Genomic DNA, 19,198 nt, shown 5'->3' on the forward strand with positions numbered 1-19,198 from the left:
CTGAACTATGTTTGCATTCTCACACAGAGGAAAATTGTTTTTTAACTTTTATTTCAAATGAGACTATTAAAGAGACAAGTTCGCTACTGTGTTTTTTTCCCCAACACAATTTCACACTGAAATCTCAACAGAACAACCTACTATGGAAGCAGTGTAATGTTCCATTTCTCTTTTATAAGGCAGACTTGAGAAAAAATGTTGACTGAATCAACTTTAGAAGGTTAAAAGAAAGCTCAAGCTATTCCGTGGCCATTTATATTTTTCCTTCAGCCAGGTTTGAAAGTCAGGGTTTTATGTGTCTCAGGAAACAAAGCTATCAAAGCACAGGCTTCTGATACTTTGAGCTCAAGCTGTTTCATACACCCCTGGAGTACCTAAATATGCATACAGAAGCAAACTTCACTTCACTTACCCCTAATAGAGTAGAGCTATAAAGTATACTCCACCAGTTGTCACCAGATCTATGGGATTATGGTACAAAATGCATAAATCAATTTTAATAGGTAAATAGCTAAATAGCTTATTAACAAACCAGTATTTAAGAAAATGAATTTTACTTCAAATATGCTAACAACTACCTTCTCTTCAAAGCTTACAAGCATTAGTATTAACCATCATCGTTTAAAAATGTAGTTCGGAAAGCCAAGGTATGGGGATCTTGGTGGGGGTTTGGGTGTGACATACAGAAAGAACAGAGACAAAGATACTTTAAGTTTTTAATCTGATAGTTTGAACAAGCAGAATTTGCAAGAAAATAATTCTAAAGACTGAAAAATATATTAATTACAAGACTTGTTAATGTATTTACTGTTACAAAAATCATCTAGGCTCTTATACAAATCTATAGCCAGAAGGGGACATTTATAAAAAAATAAATAGGCACCCTAGGTAAGTCAAAACAAGTTATCACATATTCATTAGCAAATATTACATACATACACGGAGTGCAGAGTCAAATATAAAAACAAAGGTGCCTGAATTAGCTGTCTGTTTACTATTAAATACCTGGTAAACATGGGTCACCTAAGTAGTTGTCTGGTAAGATTGTTTCAAGCAAAGCAAGAAGACAGAAGTACATCTAAATTACTGCAGCTACTTTAAAAATAAGTTTACCAGTTGTGCTTACTGGAAACCAAGTTCATTGGCATCAGTAATAGGCATTCATATTGCTTTTTGTACAGAAGTATGAACATTGTTACGCATGTTTAAAAATAGCTGTTATCATTCACAGTTGTTGCTGTGCTATTTATACATAAAAATACTGTCATTTCAAATACAAGATTTTTGCAAACATTTTTACAAATTATACATTATATACAAATTCTATAATCTTTGTTTTTTACACAAGTATTAGAAGACAGTTTTACTTAACTGGCTATGTATATTATGTAACATGGCTGTAGGTACACTAGAAAAGATTAATTTACAAGTTTTGAAATCTTTCAAAAATACTACAATAAGGAATCTTCCAAGTTCTTACATGTTCAAGGCTTTTTTCCTCTATTCCACTGATTTGCTTAGGAAAGGATAATTTCAAGTTGCTGTTTTCCAGCAACCATGCTGGAACCCTAAACATGCATAATTATTTGCACTATAAACTCTAGATATTTTTTTTTTCCAAGTGCTACAATAAGTTTTGATCAAGACGACAAAAATAAGATTAAGATACCTGGTTTGTTGCATACATCATGTTCCAGTTTTATAGCATAAGTTAGAAGTAGTTTAAAACACTGACCTTAAAGAATAACCAAATGTGGAACTTGGTTAATCACACTAAATAAACAATTTTCAACGTTTTGTTGAAGCACTAAAACTCATATAAGTTTTATAAACATTAAAAAAGCCTCTGAACTAACAGTGCAAGCATAATCAAGTGTGTTTACCATGCATTTTTAACCTGCTTGCATTATTTTCTTAGCTAAAAGGCATTTACGTTTAGATGTCATCAGCACCACCCCAATTTTAAGTTTAACACAAATAATTATAAGGTTCGGCTTTTCCAGATCGTGTCAGGACTTCCTGACATTAATTCTAAATTACACATTGTGCAGTGTTACAACAGACTGGAACAGAAGCCTAAGCCAATGCTTCTGATACCACAAGACACAGGAGGTCATTTCTAACACTCAGGGTCACCAGGAGGGTAAAATCACATTCACCCTTCTTTCCTCCCCCATCCTCACTGCTCCATGTGCTTTGCCTCAGCAATCATGTAATACTTCCATGCACTGATTTAACTTCCTAACCAAAAAAATGCCAAATAAATCTGCTTTATTTTCTTTTATTATGAAGTAAGTCAGGTTACCAAAAGACACGGTAAATGCCAGACCTGCCTAAATGGCAGGCAGAGTGCTAGAACAGAGAAAGAGAGGAACCTCTTCTCGTGCCACCTTAAGTCTGAACGGCTGCAGGTTCAGTCAGACTTCCCTGCTATTACAGTACTTAGCCATTTGTAGAACTGCTCCGAAGATGGAAAAAAATGTCGATAAAGTTATGACTGATCCCTATTAAACATTGCTTAAAATGTCAAGCTGAAAAGATAGGAAGTTCAATAAATAGCAACACTGACTTTGTGTGCAACTGTAGAATAAATCAGAACAGAACATAAACAGCAAATATGCCTAAAGTACTTAAGGAGAGGCTACAGACAGGATGGAAGCTCACTCTCCCCAAGGAGACACATGGAGAAGACAAGGGGCAATGGGTCACAAGTTGCACCCAGAAAGACTTCATCTTGATCTAGGATTTTATTTTTTTTTATTTTTATTAACGGTGAGAACAATCAATTGCTGGAACAACCTCCATAGGGACACACCTATCTAGTATCCTGTCCAATCACATCCTGAAAGCCACCAATAAAAGGAGATTTTCAAGGTTCAGTTGGACAGGATGCTAGATAATCTCATCTAAGCTGCCTTTTCACAAGAAACATTGGACCTGATTATCTTTCAAAGGTTGCTTCCAACCTGGGCTGTTTTATGATTCTGTAATTCCAAAACCTTACCGAAATGCATATATGATAACTGTATAACACATCCATATTTTAAAATTAGCATCCTATTTTCCTATACCAGTTTGTAGCTTATGTGGTTAAACTTAATTTGACTAAGTTAAAGTATATAGCTTATAGGGTGAACAAATCTCATAAATGTGCAAGTTCAAAAGTGTGTACAAACAGAGCAGGTATATTAATAGGATAACATTACTGCCATTTACTTGAATTCCCTTCAAAAATCTTTCCTAGCATTTGCAAAACAAAACAGTTTGTAAAGAATTATTATTAAGGCTTTTAAAAGAGTTAGAAGATCTCTGGACGACCTTGTTTTAAAGACACTTGAAGGTTTGTGAAAGTACAGACTCTCAGAGAAGTCAGATGAAGAAACAATGTCCTGCTACCTGTCATGAAAAATACTGCTCCGTTGTATTTACTGCATTATATACGGTAATACATTTACCATTTTTGTTTAAGTATTTAGTGACCACAGTCCGAAGGAACGCTTTTTAAACTGCAACTATTTAAATCTTAGAAAAGAATAAATCAGTAACATCTAGTTGATCCCACTCATGTAAAATGCATATACCTAAAGGGACCATTTTCAACCTAAAGTGTAGAAGATGAGACAAGTAACAGAGGTAAGCATTAAGGCAACTACAGTAATAAATCAAAGAACCAGAAGTTTAGCACCTCTTCTCCTCTGCTCACCTATTTGCATATTCATGTACAGAGTCATAACTCCTAGGCAAAGTACAGCCAACTGGGTACCGACTTACAGAGATTCAAGGCTTGTGCCCATCTACAGACTATGTGAAATGCAACAGTCAGATCCAGATTTTTATTTTTATAGCTATCTACTGCAATGTATACCTTCCACATTTGCCTTGTACCTTTGCTCGGATGTGGGATGCCTGGGCTCATGAGTAGCATGGTAGGGAGCATTCAGTTCTACTCCAGCTGGTGGTGGATGCTTTTCTTTGTGAAAGCTTCCACTATCGGTAAAATACAGCTTGGGTCTCTGATGATACTTCATCCTGTATGTGTCAGTCATACAACTGTCTACTGAAAAATAAGTTGTTAGGGATACACTGTCATTGCCATCCACATAGCCAGCACTTGGTCCCATATGACGAGATCCTTTCTTTAAGAAGTTCTCAGACACTGTCCAAAAGTCATTAACTGATAAGCTAGGTGGAGAATCCGGTTTATGAACAAACAACTCATTCCCTTGAAATGGCTCTTTGAGCCTTTGTTCGTTTGTAAATACATTTGCTTCTGATGCAGACTTCAAAGGTGTACCTGCCTGCCTTAATGGGTTACTTTGCAATGCTTCTGTCGCTTTTACATCAGCTGCTGAATTACTTTCTGATCCTGGCAAAACATTCAGAGCATATTTCTTTGGAGGTAAAGGGGGAGGAAGATTTTGGTAAACCGCTTCTGGCACCCAAAGAGCATCTGCCCTGCGGACTGGGTGCCCGGCACGCTCGCAGGGAGGGGGCAGCACAACGGGCCTTTCCAGTGGGTTCTGCGGCACAGAAGCCAAAAACCCCATCTTGGGAACAAACGTCCTTGCATGAAGAGGCTGTGGATGGGAGGAGGAGTGAAAATCATTGTTGATTGGCTTCCTTCCACAGATGTTTTCTGTATAAGGGTGGGGTACGCCATCAGCACAATATACTGATACATTCATCTTCTCAAACCTGTCTGGATTAAGCCACTCTGAAGAAGTTGGTTCGTTTGCCTTGTTCCTACTTTCTGACTTCACCACCTCTTTAAGAACTGGCTGTAGAGTTGATGATGGGAGAAGTTTCCTATTACTCTCAGGCATTTCAGCTCTAAAATACAAAAACACAGAGGACATAAGTATCCATTAAAGCTGGAATAACAATGACAAATGACGCAAGCAACTTTTACAGTGACAGCTCTGGTAACACTGCCTTCTTGACCTGACATAAGCCATTTAATTAAAAGCTGCATTAAATCACTCTGAGCTTCTTTCATTTGAAAGGTACACTGTCCCCAGAAAACTTTGTGGGATATTAAATAGTCATAATAAAGAAATTATTTCAAGATTCGGGACTGTATCAAATATGAATTTGGTTTTCTTCTAAGCATCCTTACGATTTGAGCTGATAATTCCATTTTTCAAATGCTAGGTATTACTTTGGGGAACTAAACTTGCATTTTAATTCTTGATTTTCAAGAGGTTCTGAGCACTTACAGTTCAAATCAGAAACAACAGGTATACTGCAGCAGCTTCTAAACAGACAATACCCCCTTCCTGCCAAACTTCTGAAAACTTTATTGGGTTATTGCATTAACCACAAAATTGGTTAACCAATACTTGTTTATATAATACAAATTCAAAACAAAAATATTAAAACCCATTGCTCCAGTAAGATGCCTACATAAATTATTTGCTTCCATCCACTAAATAACAAAATTAATTTATTTTTTTCCAAGAACAAAACTTTTATCCCTATAAATTATGTAAAATGCAAGAGGCATTATCTGTCAAAAAAGATTTAATACCTTATCTTTTTTAACTATACTTTAACAATACTTAATATTGATTACTATCGCATTACAGATTTTTTTTTCTTAAATAATACTATATAGTAAATTAATATTAGTATTAGTTACCTCTTCACTGGAGGACTGGGCACCTGCAAATGTAATTCTGTTGGGAAATTAACGTGAGGTTTGTAGTTAACTTCTGAACTGATGGGGTCCTTCCTCAAGTCTGGGGGTGGAAAAAATATTTTAAAGCACAATACAGTCCAACTCTTTTGTGATTTCTTAGAGGTTATACACAAACAAAACACAACAAAACAAGAAACTTAATTCTTGTCAAGATCTGACAGAAGTCAAAATAACATTTTTGGAAAAAATTCTTCACAGATCAGATCTTATATTCATCCACAGTAATCTGGAGGAAACGTTCTTTCTCTTTTTTAAATGTTGCTGGAAAAGAGGTAATTATCACAATTTTGTCCACAGTTTACGTCCTATAGAGATATTTTCAAGATACATTTCATCTAATTACAAATACATTTTCAAAAATAGTTTTTAATGAAAGCACCTTTATTCAGATATCCAAAATAAATTTTGTAATAATATATTACTACTTTTGAATTTTCACATGACTTATTAACAAATTAGAATGTATACTGTAAGAGTGGGGTTTTGTTTGTGTTTTGTTTCTTTGAGAAATGCATTATGCATCCTTGAAACATTTAAAAAATGCTAGAACTGTTACTTCTCCTACAATAACTGTACAGTTTGCAGAGATATGAAGCAGACAGAGAGCATTCTCACTCACATGCCCTAAGCACAAACATAAGAGTGCTCGGGCCAGCAGTACTACACACACTCTAGAAGCTCCTTCTATTCACAGACAAAAGCAAAGAATTTTTCTCTAAAAATACACAACTTCTGAACAAAGCAGCTCCTAGTTAACAGTGAATAAAAGAAGCATTGAAGAATCCATGTTGACACCACACAGAAGAAAACACACTCTTGGCAACTGACAAGCAATGGTCCTTCTGTTGGAAGATAGTTACTGTAAGTCTTCCTAATGCAATAATTGGTCCATTATAACCAGTCACCTGCTCTGCAGTCAATCAGAGTTGTATTTTGTAAATGTATGGACTATATCCATACAACTACTTTGCTTATTTCATAAAAAATGGCAATGTACTTCACAAAAGGCAGCCTACACTGCCTGAATTCCAGTGGAATGATCTGATTCAGCAGGCAGTACTAATTTACCCTGTTGGAAATTAGCTAACATAGGCTGTCCTCTTTTTAATCAGCAAAAGCTATAAAAATTTGTATCTATTCTTAACTGATGTAATCTTAATAAGTTGTGGGTTTTTTAATATATATTATTATTTGCATGTTTTATTTTTCCCAGTTTTTAAGTCTTGGAAGCATTCTTTTGACTCATGAACTCATTTTTGACTTGAGTCAAAAACCCAACAGAGGAGAACTAAACTAAAAACTTTGGGGCAATGCTGGAGATTTACTTCAAGGGTCAGTATCTGCCCTATCTTTTAACAGATAAAAGATTAAAGAAGTTAAATCTTTGACAAAGACACAGGTTGTAGAGGCTAAAAAGGCATATACCTGAAGAGACAAAGCCTTCAATACAGCTTTCCTTCGAGCCTTGAAACTAAAAAAAATTCTTGCTATTCCAGCATGGTAAACAGTACCACAACCCTAGAAAGAACACTTATGTGAAAACATGGTTACTGAATGTGCCCTTGTGACACTGGCAAGGGTCAAGTGACTAACCTGAAAGGAAGTTCAAAACTTCTCCAGCAGGCCATGGCATCAGAGATAACTAACACTGAGGTAATCAAATAGAAAACATTTCATTCTGCTACAGATTTTAATGAACTGTAAATCACTTTACTGAGAAAAATACAGACCCTGTCGCATTAATTCCTGTGAATATTTTCAGTTTGGTATTTAATCACAGACCCACCTTCAGCATACAGTCTAGGAATAAATTAGTCAAATAATTTTCTAGATTAACCATGTCTGTAGCTAATGTTTTTAAGTCTTTGAATATACAGGTTTTTATACAAGAGCATTCCTACTTAAAAATCACATACAAGTTGACCATACATGTACAACTGCTCTTTAATTCCAAAACCCGACTGATGTGAAGTGCATTCCAAGACAAACTCTGAAGGAATTTAGCACATTAAGTCCTTCCAAGAGGCAGTATCATAAATCTGTCAGGAGGCGGCAGCAAAGGGTAGTAAACTGTTTCTTTAGCATGCTTATGGCACACTCAACCAAAGCTGCTCAGCAATACCAGGTGATTTGTCTTCAGAATTCCAGCTAACTTAAAAATAGACGTGTTATTTTCTCTTCTGCTGACATGAGATCCATGCAAGGTTAAAACCAGGCGCAGGCTCTATAGGGAATTTTGGCTCCAGATTCTTTGCAAACCCAAATATGGGACACATGAGCACTGTGCTCAGCTGCAGACTGACAACCTTATCAACAGGTCACAAGCAGCTTACCAATAAGTAAAGGTAGCTCTGGTTTCTCAAATACAAGCCAATCTTAAAAGATTTATCAACAGCTATTTTCACAGCTGAATAGCCGATCTAGATTTGTAAAAAGATTAATACCCATTCTATAGCCAACAAGTAAAGCAAAAGTTTTTTTCCTATAATGACTTAATTTACATATACAGAACATTTGTACAATTCTGCAATGCCCAATTTCTGTACATAAAAAAAATATATCAAATTCTTACTAATGTTTTAGCTGCATGTTTCCTGTAGTTTTGATTTCCTGATGAGCGTTTTTTGTTGTTTTATTTTATTTTATTTTTAAGTTGCCAGTAAGAATGTCCTGTGGTAAATTCTTCTCCCTGCACATGGACATTTTTCTGTGTTCAACTGAAATCACAGATGAACTTACTGGAAGCTTTGGAAATGTGGAACAAAAACTGTTCCAGAAAAGAAGGTAAACACATTATAATTTGTTTAAAAATACTGTATTTAAAAAAAAAATCTTTTAAAAAAATCATTTTATTGAATAAACTCTCTTTTTAGAACAACATGCAGTTGTAAAACTTTTATTATATACTTTTTAGCAGATTTTTTTTTCCTTGGCTCTTAACATCCAGGCAAAATGAAAATACAGCTTTACTTTTTTTTTTTTTTTTTTTTTAAAATACTTGCACATGTGAGAGCTCAAGTAAGTTCTGAAGTGAAACAACTCACCAGACTATCAACTGTTATCCTCCCTTCATTACGATCTGCCCTTCCTATCAAGTTTATTGGGTCTTTATTTTAAAAATCTGAACCTTAACCTTTGCTTTGTTGATTTTAAATTTCAAACTTCTTATATTCATAAAGTGAACAACAGAAATGAGAGCACTTAAAATTTCAACCTTTGAGGCTTATCTGACTGCATTTGGAAACCTTCAAAGTTTAGAATTTCGTTCTGAGGGTTTTTGTTTGTCTTTCATCTGTCATTTATAGACACTACAGAAAGACATTTGTTTATTTCTGGTTTGCATTAAGGAAAGTAAGTAGCTGGATGCTTCAATTCATTACTCAGTTCTTCAAACAAAATAGACAGAGACAGCAGCAGAAAGGTTAACAACTGGATTTTCCTTTAGAAGCACATTTTAAATATTACTGTATGTTTTTCCTAGGATGATACGTGTGTTTTTTTTTCAGAAGTATGGTTTTCTGAAGTCACAAAGAATTAAAGGCAGTCTGGGGGTTGTTTCCATATTCACAAGAGCTTCCGAATGATTCAAGATTTTGGTTGAAATTGTCTCATACTAGTGAGCTCAACAACTATTAAAAGAAAAAGCTCTGGATTTACAATATTAAAAACACCACTCTGCAAATGCGATGCAATTGTTTTCAAATGGAACGAATTATTAACTTAAGGCATTGATGCTGAGCACATCTTTTTTTTCCAATCAGCGTTCACTCCATTTGAATTACCGTTTTATTTGACTGAAGGGATAGTTCAAAAAGTACTCTGAACTTTGAAAAAAATAAAATCTAGAAAACACAGTTTCTAGGTTTAATTGCTGGCCATGTGGGACATTTGCTTTAGTGCAAGTTATCTACTGCTTACTAGTAGTGAAAGAAGCAGCCATTTGATCTACATAACCACTGTGTGATACGTTACTATCTTTAAAATGTTCTAACAATAAGTTTATTTTTGTAAGTCAAGGACACAATTCCTGAACCACTGAACAGTAGCCTCATTCAGCTCCTGTTAAAATCGGGAACTGGCAAAGCACAGTTATGCAAACAGTGGGCATAATTAAAAGTTCAAGGTTATTTTCTCAAGAAGAGACAGTAAGTTATTTTTTCAAGTTGCCAGGAGCAGCTAACAAACATTTCTTATGTTTTGTTCCTCTCTCAGAAAGGACTAGATATTTCCTTGTTGAAGTACCATTTTCTAGGAATCTATATGGTATTTACCTACCAGTTCTATGTATTCAGAACCATAACATAAGGCAGTACAACTGGTACCTGTAAATGACTACTACTCTTTTTCCTAAAGGTGTTCTGACACTTTTTACACAAGCAAAAAACCTATGTCTAAATCTTTAACCTTGGCCATGTACGTAATCAAATTATTCAGAGTTCTTTTCAGCCCATTTATCTTTTACAGTAAAAGTGGTTTTCCAAAACATGCACACATGAAAATTTCACGTTTAATTTAGAATTAATATGGTTTTGTTACGAAACCAGTTAGTGAAACAGAATTAATGGAAAGATGGGAATTTTACACCAATGCTTTATGACAATTATGTTTTATGATAACTGTGAGGATCACTTGGAATAGGTAACAGTTTTGAAGAAGTATTTGTAACATGATCAAAATTTTAAATATAATCAAGTACAGTACACAGTAATCTCTAGGGAATATTTAGCAATAAATTGGAACACTGTTTGAACCCAACTATTTCTCATTCTGACAGTGGGTTTTTTATATTTTCAGTAGTGGCTTTTTTTCCTTCTTTGCTACCCCAGTGTTTATATACTTTTTTCCATTAGTAATGATAAAAATAGTTATACTACAGAACTACAGTAGAAAAAATATCATACAAAATTAGATCTTTGCATTCCATGCAAAATTGGGTTTGAGGGCTTTTGCTTTTGTCAAGATGAAAAAAAAAAAACACCACCAAATCAGTTCTCTTTTTACAACCAAAAAGTAATTGGAATAACAATGTGGTATGGCATATGCATCACCTCTCTCAAATTTAAGTCTTAGAAGAATCTGTAGTATACAATTCTTTGAAAAGTAGTATGATACCTATAAAAAAATCAAACATTTCCTGAGGAAGTGTCTTAATATTTATTGCACCTCTTTGTACGAGCACTATTCCATTGTTCCAGCAACAGTAGATAATGATTTTGGCTGGCCTCATGCTGACCTATAATATTTATATGCCACGGCATTTATAAAAACGCAGCAGACATATTAGTATGTAAAAGGAAGTAGATTTCCTTATTACAAGTTGTTTCTTCCTGATATTGCTTCTTATCTTAAAGGAAAAGAAAGGGTACCACAGCATACCCAGACATTTAAAAAAAATCTTCCTTAGTATCCACTAAGAACACTCATGGAAGTGGTTTTTTTTTTGGGAAGACACGGGGAATGGACAGAAGGACTGCATTTAATTTTGCCTTTTTTTTTTTTTTTTGGGGGGGGGGGGGGGGGTGCATTGGAGATGAGCATTCACATTTAACCATTTGCATTGGATTAAAAAGAAAATACTGATTAAAGGCAGCGAAAGTGAATGCCAGCATAACGTCATCCAAAAATCACGTGTACTGGTAAAAACTTGTGTTTCTGGTGCTTGTACAGAAAACCTACACCAGCCAGTAGAAGTTACACACTGGCACAAAACAGCCACCAACTCCATGCCTTTCTTGACCTAGATACAAACAACATTATGTGTTGCCATTAAAATGATAACTTTTATACATTTTTCACTTTTATGAAATATCAGGACAAACTTGCAGCAACATTATAAAATAAAAAAAATCAGAAATCTATCTCTTATGTGATATCAGTATGTTAGTATTGCAATACTGGTATATGTAAATTATTTCTAGAAAGCTTCTTATTCTTTATACAAGTTAAAATTCTTACCATAAAAGTTTCTGTTCTGCTGGGATACGGAATGTAACACATTTTCAGCTTTTTTGGTTGACAAGTTCTGCTCACTGTAAAATAAGCACACGCATAATTTGAAAGGTTCAACTATTGCCATGTGATCACAAACATTACTTCCTTGAATGCATGCAAGCATAAAAATTTTGCCTGTGTGTAATTTTGGCGCTTGTTATCATTACTGCCGCATTTTTGACTAAAATGCTTTACAGAAGATACATAAAATAGTGAAGGTGGCACTTGAATACTTTTAACACACCTAGCATGCATGACAGGCTGCAATGACGCAGATGAATTTAGGATGAACTGCATCCTTTAATGTGGACAGTTGAAAAACGTACAGTTCATGGGGCTGGTGTATCCCAGTTTGTTCTGGAGATTGCACATGCCCACTCATCCCAGCCCCACTGTAGAGGAGCAGGATGTCCACTGCACAATGCAGAAATAATCAAGATAATTTGTTGTGTAGTATCACCCTGGTCTGCTTAATAAAGACAGTCGATTTCCAAAGCTATCAACAACTTAACAGAAATGTGTCACTAGTGAGAAAGGAATACAAACTGCACTTTTTCCTCACTATAAACAGAAAAAGCTTCATAAAATTTTTAAAGAGTGCATACTAACAGAGATCACAACTGAGAAAGCACAACTGTTTTGAATATCTTTTTTCAAGAGTGATTTTCAAGCAGAACAGATGACACACAATTCCATTTATTTGATTTTTTTCCCCCCCAATAATTACCACTTAGTGCAGCAAAAGGAAACTACCAGTGTGGTAGTCTATTCCAATTTATCATCACTATCACCCATGTCCAAAACAAATTTTCAGTGCTAATAGGTTACACCTTGATTATTTCAAAGTGAAACACCTATACAGCAGCATTTATGAGAAGCTTGAATTCAGTGCAGAAATCCCTCAACATTTTAAATACGTGAAACTTGTTAGCTAACATTCTATCTCGTCCGTTTTCCTAGTTTCACATTTTGCTATGCATTATTTTTGCTATTTATTGCTTTTATATTCATACTTTGTTGCAACAACAGAATTGATATCGCCACTTGGTCTCTCACTTTTTCCTCAAACTGGAAGAAAACCAGAAGATTACAGTTGCAGATGCAAGAGGAAAATTCAGCAGAGTTGTTAACTTTTGCTGTTCTAGTTCAGCAAAAAGTGTGCCTTACCAACCCTGACAGGGAGCTGACAAACACCCTGCTATTTCCTTCCTTCTTCCAAAGTAAAGCAGAGAAGATACATGGTGGCAACTTTGCTATAAAAGACTTGTTATTGAAAGGACAGGAAAGCAAGAAAAACAGTGAAAGAAAAAGGCAGAAAGAACCTAAAAGGCAGGAAAACAGAAGTCATTTTTTTCCACCTTGTCAAATAATTCAAGTAATTCCTTTGGATTCTGGTATTGGTACTGTCAATCATTTCTATATACCAATCACATAAAATCTTTCAGAAGATTTTATTGGTCTAAAGTTTTACTGGTCACCCAATAAAACTGGAAAGTCCCAAGAAATCATGTGTATTTAGATAAAGTATATTTTTTCTTTGACAAAAGGTTAAACAACAGTGTAAGCAGATTCCTAATGAATCATGTTATTTACATTTACAAGTCTCTCAAAAAAGATACAAGGAGTATTTGGTCATCTCATTAAGTTACCTATTGAAGGACATTTTAAAAAAACATGGTTAAACTGTAGAAATCACTGTTCAAGGCAGCTATAGTAACCACAATTCTAAACATGGTTTAAAGGGAGTGTATGTGCATTTATTTGTATCATTATTCAAATATTCATATTTATTCATATCATTATTCAAATAAAGCCCATAAGGGTTTTGCATGGTGTAGTTTTGCTTAGTTGGTTGGGAGGGACAGGAGCAGAGAGAGGAACAGAGAAAGGAAAGATAAAGGCATGGAATAAAAGTGTTTTAATTGGAACTGGATACCGCAATCTCAGTCTCCCGTTTGGAAAGTCCATAAAACAGCCAAGTACACTAGGGTCAGAAGAATACAGCTCCAAAATACAACCATTACTATCCTCTTTACTCTTTCCATAAGCACCTGCTGCTGGCTACTGGTGCAGACTGAAAGTACTCTAGATGAACCTTTGGTCCTGTCTTGGTAAGTCTGTTTCTTTGGCCTTTTTTTATAACTTCTGTATGCCAAATAAAATAATTCCTTGGGAAACTGAGAACTAAGCAAATGATTGTTTTTGCTTTCTTGAAGTGCCAAAATAATCAGAGACATTTTATTTCAACCAGAAGGTGAATTCTGAATGTTTTAAATCAAAATTTTGCTTTGATATCTTTCTACATGCTTTATGAAATGCATTTTAAATTTTGCATCTCTACTTAGAGAGGTCAGAGCAGTTTTGTTCTTTGTACCTGCCACTCCCTTCCCCAGTAAGAAAAAAAAAAGTCAGATGAAAACACGTGTCCAAATCATGCTCAAATCTAGCAATCATTTGTGACTAAGTTTGGTCTAATAACTGTGCTTTTCCATTTTATGGATATAAACAAAATTCAGAATAAGAATATATAGATTCTAGTAGGAATTAATTTCCACATACAGTTTAAGACACACAGTGCAGAAAACTGTATGCAGAAGGTTGACAACTTTATCTCACAGCACCATAGAATCATTTAAGTCAGAAGGGAGCTCAGGAGATCATCTAGTCCAACCCCCTGCTCAAGCAGGGTCAGCCAGAACAGCTACTGCTCAGGACCACATTCAGGGTTAGGAGCTTCTCTGCAGATGGAGACTCCAAAACCTCTCTGGACAGCATACTTGTTACTGCAATTCTTAGAAAGTTCACTAAAATTTGGCTGCTAACCATTCTTTTTTTTTTTAAGCCAGTTTTAGTAATTTTACACTTCTCAGCAAAGATTTCAAACATCTCAACCAATTATCAAGTGACCAATATATACCTTAGGTGTTCTAAAAATCTCAATTTCAGAACAATGACTAGAAACGATACACAAGAGTCATGTACTGCCATTCCCATCTTTTCACTAAGGGCCTGTCCATACAACTATTACAGATATGATTTGTATAGACAGTTGTATTCCACTGCAGGTGGCAAGTTACCTGCAGCTTGAAACCCCTGTAATTAAAGAGTTGTTGCAATTATTTGAAATTAACACCCCTGCCCCTCAGCAGGGCTTCAAAGCTCTGGCTCAGCACCTGCCAAACAGAACTGAATACTGTTGCAGCCTCAGAGTTAAGATAAGACAAGACTCACAACTGCATTCATATTTCTAGATATATTGCTAGTTTTCCACATACATAGCATAAAAAGTATAAAGTTCCAAAAGTATACTTACTTGACTGTATATGAAACAATACACGAACATAATTTATTTTTCTGTACAATCTATAGAAGTTCTTACGAGAACTAGCATTACCTGCAGGAAGTGCCGTCTTTAACGTTCTTGACCTCAGCTGGATTGATTCCTTCAGTAACAGGAGAGTCTGGATTTGCAGATCCATTGCTGATATGATCACTGCTTTCATAACCAGATTCTGTCCTCTGGATCTGCCAGTTATCACCATGGATTTTTCTCTCTGCAAAGCCTTTGATTTTTTCAGCGTTGCCTTTCCCCTCTGAATCCAAAGAGCTTCTACTTCCTGTATCCTGTTTTGTTTCATCTTCGTATATAGTCATTAAACATTTCTGGATTTGGTTCTCTTTTGGCCAATGGTTAAAGCTCCGTTCTTTTTCATGTTTAGACTTACTGTTCGCAGTTGCCTTGTGCTTCGGGCTATGCTGTTTCTTCTCAGTCTCACTGAAAATGCTGTCTACATTTAGCGTCTCCCGCATGGGTTTCCAGCCTTTACTTCTGCTTCTGCTGCTGATGATACTTCCTTTGTCTCTAGAGTCTTGACTGCAGTCTGTGTCATAGCCAGTGACACCATCAGTCCGGGTCCTAACCACTGGTTTCTCCCCAGCTGTAAAAGCTTCCGTTTTATTTGTTCCAAGCACCGGTACAGAAAGCTTTGCTTGGTGAGGTGCACTGTCATGCTTATATGGTCCTCTCCCCTGACTGCTGTATATGCGCTGATCAGTGCATTGTCTAAGTCCATTCCCAACTGGCGGAGATCCTGACTTAAAATAGGAACGATCTTCCCCGGTTAAATCTGGTAAGAAGGAAGAGGGAGAAAAAAAAAAAAAGCTGCATTAAAGTTCTCACAAATAATTTAACTTACAAAAAATAATATAACAAATATTAATCTCAGTACATATTTTTCTTATATTATCTCAACAAATTCAGTACACTTTTCAGAACACTGCAAACTGAAGAACGAAGGAAAAAAATCTTGGTGCTAAAACCTGTTTAAACCATTGATTCTCTGGTCATATTTTTAAAGTGTACCTCTTTGTCTCCCAGACTCTTTTCTTGGTCCTCTGTCAGCATCTTTTCGTAAAGATGAGAAGTTTTTCATATCAGCAGCTTTCTGAGCACACTCTCGGGATATGTCCTTTAGCCTGTCCTTTTGATCATTGTAAACTAACTTAGCTGCAAAAAATATATATATTTTGTCAATTATCATTAATAAAAACTTATTCATGATCAAAATACACAATTGTATTTGCATGTATGTGTCATAACATTTATATTTTATGATTAGCACTATTTAAAAAGACTAATGAATTATAAACCACAGATTCTTAGGAAAACAGAAGATGTATAGCACAGGTACGAGCATACAGGTATCTCCAAGCAGTCCACTAAACAGAGCTAATGAAAGCAACCAAAGCAGCATTACCTCAGGCATGTCTTAAAGGAGTGTCTTTTTAAGACTGAATACTCAAGCCATTTTCAAAGCATGTACTGTTTACCTCAACTTTTATGAACTATACTACAAAATTAATCCAAGTTTAATCTTGTCTAAATGGGAAGTTCTATTCTTAAGAAAACAGTAGTCACTGCTTAAGGACAACAAATTCCTCACTTTTTGGGTCATCACCTCATCAAAAAAAGAATTATCAAGATGTGCATTCTCAAGTTTGAAAAGGTTTAGCAATTCAACATTGAAAGAAAAGACAGAAGGGAAACATCTCTCAGGTAAGAGGAGCCAACATCTCTCCCAGTATGGGAAGTTTGTAGCAAATGCGCAGACATATGAGACAGCAGTCACTCCCCAGTATTGCTACTTAAAGCTTTTTTGGTTCGTTGGTTTTGGAAGTCTGGTTTACCGACAGAATAGATTATAAAATACGTTAAACGTGCCTTTTAAAAATAATAATAAAATAAGTATTTCCCCCCCCCAAACATAACCATCAGTTAATATACAGGATTAAAAATAATACTGCATATCACAATACTGTTGGGAAACAGTGTTCCCCCAAACAGCCAATGATTTGCAGAGCCACATGCTCCACCAGATCATATCAGTTTAAACTTTCTAATGGGCTTTTTAACTGACAACATGGCTGGAAAGCATGAAGTTGTTTGAGAAAAGGATGCAGGCCTCAAGCAGCACTTTAGTACAGGAAGAATGAGGGGTAGTTATGGCACCAGCATAAATATTTCATAAAAAGCCACATATTGGGGTTGGGGGAGGGGAGGGAAGGTACATACCTGGACCTCTACCGCCACTAGCCTGAATGTGGCTTCTGCTGAAGGCTGAATTATCTGGCTGAAGTTTTTTATTACTCCTTTGACTAGCAGAGTCTCCAATTCCATTCTCTTTCAAGTGGTCTGACTTAGGAGCAGAATGCTTCTCAAACCCTAACAAACAACATATCTGTCTTTAGAATTAGAGGCTTACTAATTTAAATCTTCCAGTGTGTAAATTCAAAACCGAATTCTTAATTTAGGATTAAGAAAACAAAAAGAAACAAGCAACCCACCACAGTTCAATATGCTAGGCAGTAAGGTTTTGTAACATCTTGTATCCTGCCATATTTATAATGGCAGGCTGCAGTAGAATAGGCTCCACTCCTTCCCTGAAGCAGTGCATGTCCTATTGCGACTTATTATGTAAAGAGGATACATGTCAAATTCAATTGGCCTTTTACATTACTTGTATGTTATATTTAAAGTTTAGAAAAAGTGCATGTGCATACACATATGGTAACACACACTCCAAATATCTCTTTGTATTTGTATTAAGCTCTGGTAAAATGCTATAAAAAGCATTTTTAAGCAGTATTTTAAAAAGATGATGGATGAGTTTAAATTAATAATGTTTTAAGCAGTATTTTCAATGTACCAATACATGCTTAAGAACATTTGCATATACAAATATACTAGATTTTCTTCTGAAAGAACTATTTTACACATAACTTTAGTAATGACTAATCTTCAGTAAAAAAAATCCACTCCTTATCCATGTGTCTCAATTTGTATTCCCATAACAGACAAAACAGACAGTTCCAGTATGAAGTATGTATACTAGTATTTATTTCTTTTTTGAGACCCTTTAGATAATTACTGATAAAAGTATTTAAGAACAAAATCAGCTAATCCATTACCCCCTCCCTTATAATCCTCATTTCATAATTCCTCTTAGTTTATATCATTATTAAAAAAAATGAATTACCTAAGTCTTCCCCACTTCCTCCTACTACTTTGTTTGGAGACCAATGAATAATCTGCTTCGGAGCATCTTCTGGAGATACAGCTGTGCCATCAGGGTTAGCATAAAATAGCAACAATGGCTGAAAGTGACATCGAATGCACCTGGAGACCACATCTTTCCATTTTGTTCCGATCTAAGAAAAAATAATCTTATTTTATCAAAGCCATCAAAGAGAATTATAGAAAGAATAATTCAATCAACAGCAAGTAACCATGTCCTAATTCTAAAGGTATGTTAAGATTCAACACTGTAGCATAAGTTTATGTAAATTGTGGCAAGAATCTAGAACCAGTATTACACTGGCTAACAGCCAGAACATCAATTACTGATGACTATATTTGCAGTGTTAAGTCTTTCATAAAAAGAATGAAAAGTTCAAAAGTAGACAGGATGTGCATTAACATTATGAAGTACCTCGCATTTTTAAGTGGTGAAGTTAATTCTATAATTCATTTGTGAAACTGATTTAGTAAACTAAAGGTTCAAAAAAAGGTTTAAAAAAAAAAAAAAAGACATTCATTTGACTTGTTTAAGTGTTGTGACAGAAGAATGCATTCTAGAAAACTGAAGATCACTAAATTTGGTAGCAGTAAAAACAGCATTTACCTCTTTTACATTAGCATCGTCGAACAGCACCCATTTGCAACTCTTGGTGTGAAAGGCAAAGGCACAATAATGTCGGCTTGTGTAGCAAATCATTCCCACAAGAAAAAGTTCGCTATTTTTGGCATTTTCATCTGTAACCCTATAGAAGAGCTGTAAAAATATTTAATATTTTTAAAAGCATGTAACACACTTACACTTGATTTCTAGGTCAACTACTGGCACTCCACCAAGACAATTAGAATTAAATATCCTGTTGTATTATTCAGTTTTTCATTAATAGTGATCTTTGCTCCTAATAGGTCTATTTTAACTTTTTTTTTTTTTTTTT

General features: G+C 35.2%; 1 protein-coding gene across 3 annotated transcripts in view; it reads right to left on the minus strand.

Moving 5' to 3' along the window:
- Nucleotides 1–702: 702 nt before the first annotated feature.
- USP53 (ubiquitin specific peptidase 53) overlaps nt 703–19,198 on the minus strand; it is a 38,377-nt gene continuing 19,881 nt past the window's right edge. For all 3 annotated transcript variants that reach the window (XM_038178857.2, XM_038178858.2, XM_038178859.2), the window contains 8 exons: nt 18,871–19,020; nt 18,226–18,397; nt 17,262–17,411; nt 16,053–16,196; nt 15,084–15,816; nt 11,654–11,727; nt 5,639–5,738; nt 703–4,830 (listed from right to left, as the gene is read on the minus strand). In XM_038178857.2, coding sequence (XP_038034785.1) covers nt 3,846–4,830; nt 5,639–5,738; nt 11,654–11,727; nt 15,084–15,816; nt 16,053–16,196; nt 17,262–17,411; nt 18,226–18,397; nt 18,871–19,020 — 2,508 coding nt within the window. In that variant the 3' untranslated portion in view covers nt 703–3,845. The remainder of the gene's footprint in view (nt 4,831–5,638; nt 5,739–11,653; nt 11,728–15,083; nt 15,817–16,052; nt 16,197–17,261; nt 17,412–18,225; nt 18,398–18,870; nt 19,021–19,198) is intronic.

The sequence above is a fragment of the Anas platyrhynchos genome, chromosome 4 (assembly GCF_047663525.1).
Source record: "Anas platyrhynchos isolate ZD024472 breed Pekin duck chromosome 4, IASCAAS_PekinDuck_T2T, whole genome shotgun sequence".
Classification (NCBI taxonomy): Eukaryota; Metazoa; Chordata; class Aves; order Anseriformes; family Anatidae; genus Anas; species Anas platyrhynchos.